Source organism: Pteropus medius, unplaced genomic scaffold (assembly GCF_902729225.1).
Source record: "Pteropus medius unplaced genomic scaffold, Ma_sr-lr_union100, whole genome shotgun sequence".
Taxonomy (NCBI): Eukaryota; Metazoa; Chordata; class Mammalia; order Chiroptera; family Pteropodidae; genus Pteropus; species Pteropus medius.
In genome coordinates, this window is record NW_024340694.1 from 502,588 (window position 1) to 510,713 (window position 8,126).

At 33.7% G+C, this 8,126-nt stretch overlaps 1 protein-coding gene across 2 annotated transcripts in view; it reads left to right on the forward strand.

Annotated features, from left to right (window-relative positions):
- LOC120603325 (sodium/hydrogen exchanger 2-like) overlaps window positions 1–7,305 on the forward strand; it is an 88,789-nt gene extending 81,484 nt beyond the window's left edge. For both annotated transcript variants that reach the window (XM_039863688.1, XM_039863694.1), the window contains one exon: window positions 6,625–7,305. In XM_039863688.1, the coding sequence (XP_039719622.1) occupies window positions 6,625–6,761 (137 nt within the window). In that variant the 3' untranslated portion in view covers window positions 6,762–7,305. The remainder of the gene's footprint in view (window positions 1–6,624) is intronic.
- Window positions 7,306–8,126: the final 821 nt, after the last annotated feature.

The following is an 8,126-nucleotide window of genomic DNA, read 5'->3' on the forward strand; positions in this document are numbered from 1 at the left end:
CTGTTTGTTTGTCCTGTTCGTTTGTTGCTTTTAGGTTTATATCCCACATATAAGTGATGTCATGTGATTTTCAACTTTTTCTGTCTGGCTTATTTCGCTTAGCATGATTATCTCGAGGTCCAACCTGGTTGTCGCAAATGGCGATATTTCATCTCTTCTTAGAGTTGAGTAATATTCCATTGTATATATGCACCACAACTTCTTTATCCAATCACCTGTCATAGGACACTTCAGTTGCTTCCATGTCCTGGCCACTGTGAATAATGCTGCTATGAACATCACTGTGCAAATGGGTTTTGAAGTCTTTGGGGTAAATACCCTGTAGAGGGACTACTGGATCATATGGTAGATCAATTCTTAGTTTTTGAGGAACCTCCATACTGTTTCTCATAGTGGCTATACCAATTTGCAGTCCCACCAGCACTGTATGAGGGTTCCTTTTTCTCTGCATTCTCTCAAAAATTTGTTACTATTTGTCCTGTTGATTACAGATATTCTAACAGGTGTGAGATGGTATCACATTATGGTTTTGATTTGCATTTCCCTAATAGCTAGCAATGTTGAGCATCTTTTCATATATTTGCTGGCCATTTCGATGTCGTCTTGGGAGAAGTGTCCGTTTAGGTCCTCTACCCAGTTTTTGATTGTGTCTTTTTTTTTTTTCGTTATTATTGAGTTATATGAGTTCTTTGTATATTTTGGATATTAAGCCTTTATTGGAGGCGATGCTTGCAAATATATTTTCTCATTCGGATGGTTGTCTCTTTACCTTGTTGACAGTTTCTTATGCTGAGCAGAAGCTTTTCAGTTTCATGTAGTCCCATTCATTTATTTCTTCTTTTACTTCCATGTCTTTGAGGTCAAATTCATAAGATCGTCTTTAAGTCCAATGTCCTTGAGTTTAGTTCCTATGTTTTCTTTCGTGCATTTTATTGTTTCAGATCTTATATTTGAGTATTTAATCCATTTTGAGTTAATTTTGGTGTGTGGTGGTAGACAACAGTCTAGTTTCATTCTTTTGCAAGTGGCTTTCTACTTTTCCCAGCACCATTTATTGAAGAAGATTTCCTTTCTCCACTGGATGTTTTTGCCTTCTTTGTCACAAATTATTTGCCCATATAAATATGAGTTTGCTTCTGGACTCTCAATTCTGTTCCACTGGTCAGTGTGTCTGTTTTTCTAACTATACCATGCTATTTTGATTACTGTCATTTTGTAGTATAATTTGAAGTCATGCAGAGTGATGCCTCCAGCCTCATTCTTTTTGCTCAGGATGGCTTTGGCAATTCAGGGTCTTTTATGCTTCCATACAAATCTGATGATTTTTTGTTCCATTTCTTTAAAAAATGCTGATGGGATTTTAATGGGAATTGCATTAAATCTGCATAATACTTTAGGTAATATGGTCATTTTACCTATGTTGATTTCTCCAATCCAAGAAAACAGAATATCTTTTTTATTCTTTGTATCTTCTTCAATTTCTCTCAATAAGGTCTTATAATTTTCATTATATAGGTCCTTCACATGTTTCGTTAGATCAATTCCTAGTTATTATTTTCTTTTTTGCAATTGCAAATGGAATCACATTTTCCAATTCTTTTTCTGACACTTCATTATTAGAGTATAAGAACACTATGGATTTTTGAACATTGATTTTGTATTTAGAAACTTACTGTATTTGCTTATTGTTTCTAGTATTGTTCTTGTGGAGAATTTAGGATTTTCTATATAGAGAATCATGTCATCCACAAATAGTGATAGTTTGACTTCTTTGTTTCCTACTTGGGTGCCTTTTATATCTTTCTCTTGCCTGATTGCACTCGCTAGGACCTCTAATGTTATATTAAATAACAGTGGCGATGTTGAACAGTTTTGCCTTGTTCCTTATCTTAGAGGGAAGGTTTTTAGTTATTCACTATTAAATACAATTTTGCTTAAGTGTTTGTCATAGATAACTTTATTATGTTAAGGTACTTTCCTTCTATACCAATTTTGTTAATGGTTTTGATCATAAATAGATGTCGTATCTTGTCAGAGCTTTTATTGCATCTATTGATATGATCTCACGATTCTTATTCTTTAATTTATGTGGTGTATCACATTAATCGATTTGTATATGTTGAACCATCCCTGTGCCCCTGGGGTGAAGCCCAGTTGATCATGGCATATAATCTTTTTAAAATGTTGCTGTATTCGTTTTGCTAATATCTTATTTAGGATTTTTGGATCTGACTTCATGAGAGATATCGGATTATAGTTTTCATTTTTTTTTCTGTTATTTTTGCCAGGTTTTGGTATCAGGGTAATACTGGCCTCATAAAATGAGATGGAAAGTATTGCCTCCTCTTCAATTTTTTGGAAGAGTTTCAGGAAAATACGTATTAAATCTTCTTTGAATATTTGGTAGAATTCCCTGGTGAAGCCATCTAGTCGTGGACTTTTACTTTATGGTAGGTTTTTGATATTTGTTTCAAATTCCATACAGCTGATTGGTCTTTTTGGATTTTCCAGTTCTTCTTGATTCAGGTTAGGAAGGTTGTATTTTTTCTCGGTACCGCTCTATTTCTTTTAGCTTACTAAATTTGGTGTTATATACTTTTTCATAGTATTCTTGTGTGATCCTTTGTATTTCTGCAGTGTCTGTCATAATTTCCCTTCTTTCATCCCTGATTTTGTTTATTTATGTGCTTTTTTAAATTTTTCTTTAGTGATTCTAGCCAGGGGTTTGTCAATTTTATTAACCTTCTTGAAGAATCAGCTCTTTGTTGCATTTATTTTTTTCTATTGTGTTTTTGTTTTCAATGTCATTTATTTCTGCTCTTATTTTGATTATTTCTTTCCTTCTGCTCACTTTAAGCTTCATTTGTTCTTTTTTTTTCTAGTTTTCGTTTTAAGATGAAGGGTTAGGTTGTTCATTTGGGCTCATTCTCATTTTTGGAGACAGGCCTATGATGATATGAACTTTCCTCATATGACGGATTTTGTGTGTCCCAAAAGTTTTGATATGTTTTACTATCATCATCATTCGTTTCTATGTATCTCTTGATCTTTCTTTTTATTTCTTCTCTGACCCAGATATTCTTCAGTAGTGTGTTGTTTAATTTATATGTATTTGTTCTTCCTGCTTTCTTTTTGCAGTTGATCTCTAGTTCAAAGCATGATGATCAGAGAATATGGTTGGTATAATTTCAACCCTCTTATATTTGTTGAGGCTATCTCTGTTTCCCAGTATGTGGTCAATCCTTGCGAATGTTCTATATGCACTAGAGAAGAATGTATAAGCAGCTGTTTTGAGATAGAAGGCTCTGTAAATGTCAATGGTGTCCAGTTGTTCTAATGTGTCATTTAACGTTGTTATTTCCTTATTGATTTTCTGTTTGAATGATCTGCCCATATCCGACCGTGGGGTACTTAGTTCCCCATTTATGATAATGTCTTGGTCTGGTTCTCTCTTTCATTATGTTGGTAATTGCTTTATCTATTTTTGGGCTCCCTGATTGGGAGCATAGATATCAGTAAGTGTTATGTCTTCTTGGTGCATGCTTTCCTTTATCATTATGAAGTGTCCCTCAGTATCTTTCTTTACCTTTTTTATTTTGATGTCTATTTTGTCTGATATTAGTATCACTACTCCTGCTTTCCTCTGAATGCCATTTGCTTGAAATATCATTTTCCACCCTCAGGATGGCTTTGGCAATTCAGGGTCTTTTATGCTTCCATTTTTTTCTGCACGTGCCTAATATCCATTCCCCTTTATTAATTTAGATCTTTGAATCCTTCCCTTTTCAGTCATTGTTGTCTCAATTTGTTCCTATGTATGCTGAATGTTCATTACTATCTTCGTATCACAAATCTCTTCTTATAATTTAAGCTTATAATGCCTTGTTCTTAGTAAGGGTTGCACTCCTCTACTTCTATATTCCTGTTAGTCACCTTACTCCTATTTATGTATTTTTTTTGTCATCTTGGTTTAGGTGAACTGACCCCTTTCAGTATTTCCTGTAATACAGGCTTCATAGTGGACAATTCCCTGAATTTTTGTATATCTGGAAAGGTCTTTATTTCTCCTTCATATCTAAAAAAGAGCTTAGCTGGAAACATTATTCTTGGCTGGTATTTCTTTCACTTAATAGTTTGAATATTTAATTCCATTCCTTTCTGGCTTGTAAGGTTTGTGCTAAGAAGTCCGATGATAATCTAATGGGTTTTCCTTTATACTTTAATATCTTCTTTTTCCTGGCTGCCCAGAGAATTCTGTCTTTGTCATTGATTTTTGATAATTTTAATACAATCTGTCTTGGTGAAGGCTTTTTTGGGTTGAGATAATTGGGTATTCTGTTCACTTCTTGAATTCCAAGCTCCAGCTCATTCCTTAGATTTGGGAAGTTCTCATCCACTATTTATCTGGAAATGCTTTCTAGTCCCTGCTCCTTTTCCTTTCCTTCGATAATGCCCATTATTCTTATGTTTCTTCTCCTGATGGTATCAGCTAGTTCTTGTATTTCTCTTTCATTATTTTTCATTGTGCGGTTTCTCTCTTCTTCCTTCTGATTTATTTCTAGGTTTCTGTCTTTAATATCACTGATCCTTTCCTCCATTTGGTCAACTCTATTTCCCAAGCTTTCTATTTCATTTTTCAACTCTTTCTGTGTTTGTTTGTTTGTTTGTTTATTTGTTTTTATCTCCAGAAGTTGTATTCTGTTCTTTTTGAGGCTTTCAATCTCCTTGCAAAGAACTCATTTTACTCATTTATTTGTTTTTCAATTCTTGAAATTGTTGATATGATTTGTTTTGGATCTTACTGAGTTTTTTTCAGAAGTACCATCCTGAATTGTCTGTCATTTAAGTCACATATTTCTATATCTGCAAGATTATTTTCTGGAGATTTTTCTCTTTCTTTCTGAGATGTCTTCCCACCTTGGTTTTTATGGTGTTTAATGGACTATTTCTTCGCCTTGGTATTAATAGAAGTGTATTCTGCTTTTTTTCCAGAACAATTTATTATATAAAGGTATCTCTTTAGCCTGTTATGAAGAAAGTGTTTTTCTTTTGGTTTCCAATAGGTGGCACTTAAACTTCTTGGATTTCTGCTTTGTGTAAAGCCTTAATAATTCCTATCTTTTCCTTATAGATGTTTAATCACACTTTCTACCCTATCTCAGTCCCTGTCAGTGTTAGCGACAGTTTTGGTAGCATTTGCTCAGATTCCACTGTGGCTCCATGATGTTTTCTCTCAGCATTTATTGGGGAGGGGCCCTCTGGGTTAGGGGATATGGGCTGTGACTCAGCCTTCGTTTTGCAACCAGGGCCGGTAAAAATCAAGTTTTGTTTTTCTGCCGTACCTCTTCTCTGCTTTCTGCCCTGATGACTGGGCCCTGCCATTGGCTGCATGGAGCTCATAGCTTTCCCTGGAAGAGTTGTTCTGGGAACTCACTGCACCTTCTCCCTCCCTTTTCTCCTACAGGGAGCTCGACTGCGAGGGGCAACTTCTTTGTTTCTCCCAGTCCACAACTTGACAGCTGGGGTTCTGACCTGCGCTAGCTTTTATGCGCAGATCCTATGCTCAGGCTTGCTGGTCTGCAGTTTGTGTATTTTTGTTGATTTTTAGATGTTCAGTTTATTGTTGTTTCAAGGGGAGAGATCTGGAGATGTCTCTCACTCTGCCATGTTTCTTCAAACTCCCTCGTAGTTTTATGCAATGAATTTGTATGTGGAGGAGCTACACACACAGACTAAAATCTTCATAGTTGCACAGATCTGTGTCATCTCCTTTCTTTCTTCTCCTTGGTCTCATTAATTCTATACAAATATCTTTTCCTTCAGAGTAAACACCATCTCTATCAAGCCCCATTAATTTTGGGGTCCAATTGTTTTCTTAGATAAAAATTGCAATTTTTGTTTGTTTGTTTTGTTTTGTTTTGTTTTCTGAGCCTGATACTACCACATATTGTCTCCCTGAGCAAATTTCAGATTAACAACTTGTGGCTGGAGTCAAGGTGGCCTTAGACTTTTGGAAGGTCACAATATTCATTTTAATATGTAAAAATTTTCAAAAGACGTAGACCTTAATAATGTCTCTCAGATTGCAGTGTAGCTTTTTTTTTTAAAATGAACTTATTAACCAGAAATATGTATTTAGTTGAACATTTTTTTGCTCAGGTATTGTGAAATTATGATTTAACATGTTTATTTTTCATTTTGTGAATTTATTATGTAAGTATAAATTCTGTTTCTCTAAGCAAATATTTAACAAAGGTGTTCATTCCTTGTCCTATCCATTGACATAAACTACATAAATGACCTCTTCTTTCATGGCCTTTTCTAAAACATAGGCCCTGCTTGGCCCTTTTTTCTGCTTTTGGTGCACAGGTTTTTTTCTTCATAGTCTGTGTTTCCCTTGGCTTGGTTTACTCTAGTGGGATAAATCTATAGCTTTAATTTCCTCATAGGTATATATTTGAAATTAAATAAGAATCTACACCTTAGATTTATTTTTCCCTTTAAGAAAAGTAATTTGGAGTAGGAAGTTGTGAACCAGTTCTGGGACCTCCTGACTAGAGTGTAAAAGTACTGAAAAATGTCAGTAATTTTCTGGAATTTTTATTTTATTTGTTTCTTGAACAGATTGGAATATTTCAACAGCAGATATCTGCAGAAGATTTTGTTCAGAGAATATGACCAGCCCAAATGGAGCATTGTACTTCTTCATGAAAAGCTTGAAAGAAAACATGCTATTGAACCGGCAGAACCAGGCCAGTTAATATACATACCATCTAATGCATCTTTGCTGTAACTGTGTGTGGGTGTGTGTGCATGGATGCATGTATATATGTTATAATAGGATTATAACATATAATTTGTTTAGAGAGATATCACAGAAAAAATATAGAATTAATCACAATTTCTGCCCTTTAAAGCACAGTTTGTCTTTCCCTGTGTCTCCTGGAAAAATATGAAAAACTCAGACAAGATTACGCATGTTTGAATTGTTTAGCATGGAGTGGTGAACAGAACTTAATGGGATAAATTCTTTCTATGAAACTTTATTTTCTAAAAGTTTAAAAAGGTTATCTATCTCTCAAGAAGTATGTTTGTATTTTTTATTTCATTTAGAGACTAATGTTAGGTAAAATAATTCATCATTAGCTTTTGTTGGTTAAAGACTGGGCTATGTTAGAAGGTATTTAGTTTATTCTTTCTGGGCAGAATGAATAGAGAAAAAAATATGTAAGTTGAAAGTTTCCTTGCTTTAGGTCTTTAGGAAATTGTTAGGAGAGAGTAGAAAACTTGAAAAGGGAAAACATAAAAAAGGAAAGAAATAATGGAAGAAAATAATGTTTCTGTAATTAATTATTTTCTCTATATGACATTTGAGTAGGAATTTGGTGTTTTTCTACATCATAAGATTTTTTTTTTGAGGGGGAGGTTCTTTTGATTAAATTTTTATAGATTTTTAAAAATGTTTTTGTAATTTTTCAAATACAGTTGACATACAATATTATATAATTTTCAGGTGTTTTAGTACTGCAAGCGTAATTCATTTTAACTGGTATGAAGTAATTATAGTTGCTTATTTAGCCCAGGACAATAGGATTAACTACCATATCTTTGAACCCATCTTTTTCAACCAGTCAGTGCTATATTTGACAGAAATACATTTCACCAATGGATAGCTCATTTCTCTATTTTACATTCAGAAATAAAGGCTTAACAACTTACTCCTTGTTTAACAGTTAGTAATTGGTTAGAACCATATGTAACCCTTAAAGTGATATATACAGTATGTGTTGACATAGAACTTTATCCAGGGCACAATGTTGAGTGGAATAAGAAGCTTAAAAAAATTGAAAGTATAACAACTATTTTTTTTTGTATAAAATATAATTTACATACCTGTATCTGTATATGTGCATAAAAATTCTGGAAATGCATACACCAATAGTTAAGTGTAGTTTAAGTGATGAGATTATTTGATTTTTGTATTATTCTTTATATTTTTATATATTTTGGTGTATGTATTATTATTTTTATAACTAGAAAAAAATTGTAAAGGCACTTATAAAGAGCAATTGTCAGAATCGAAAACAAAACAGAACTTCAGGTAAAAATAAAAAGCATCCCAAGCT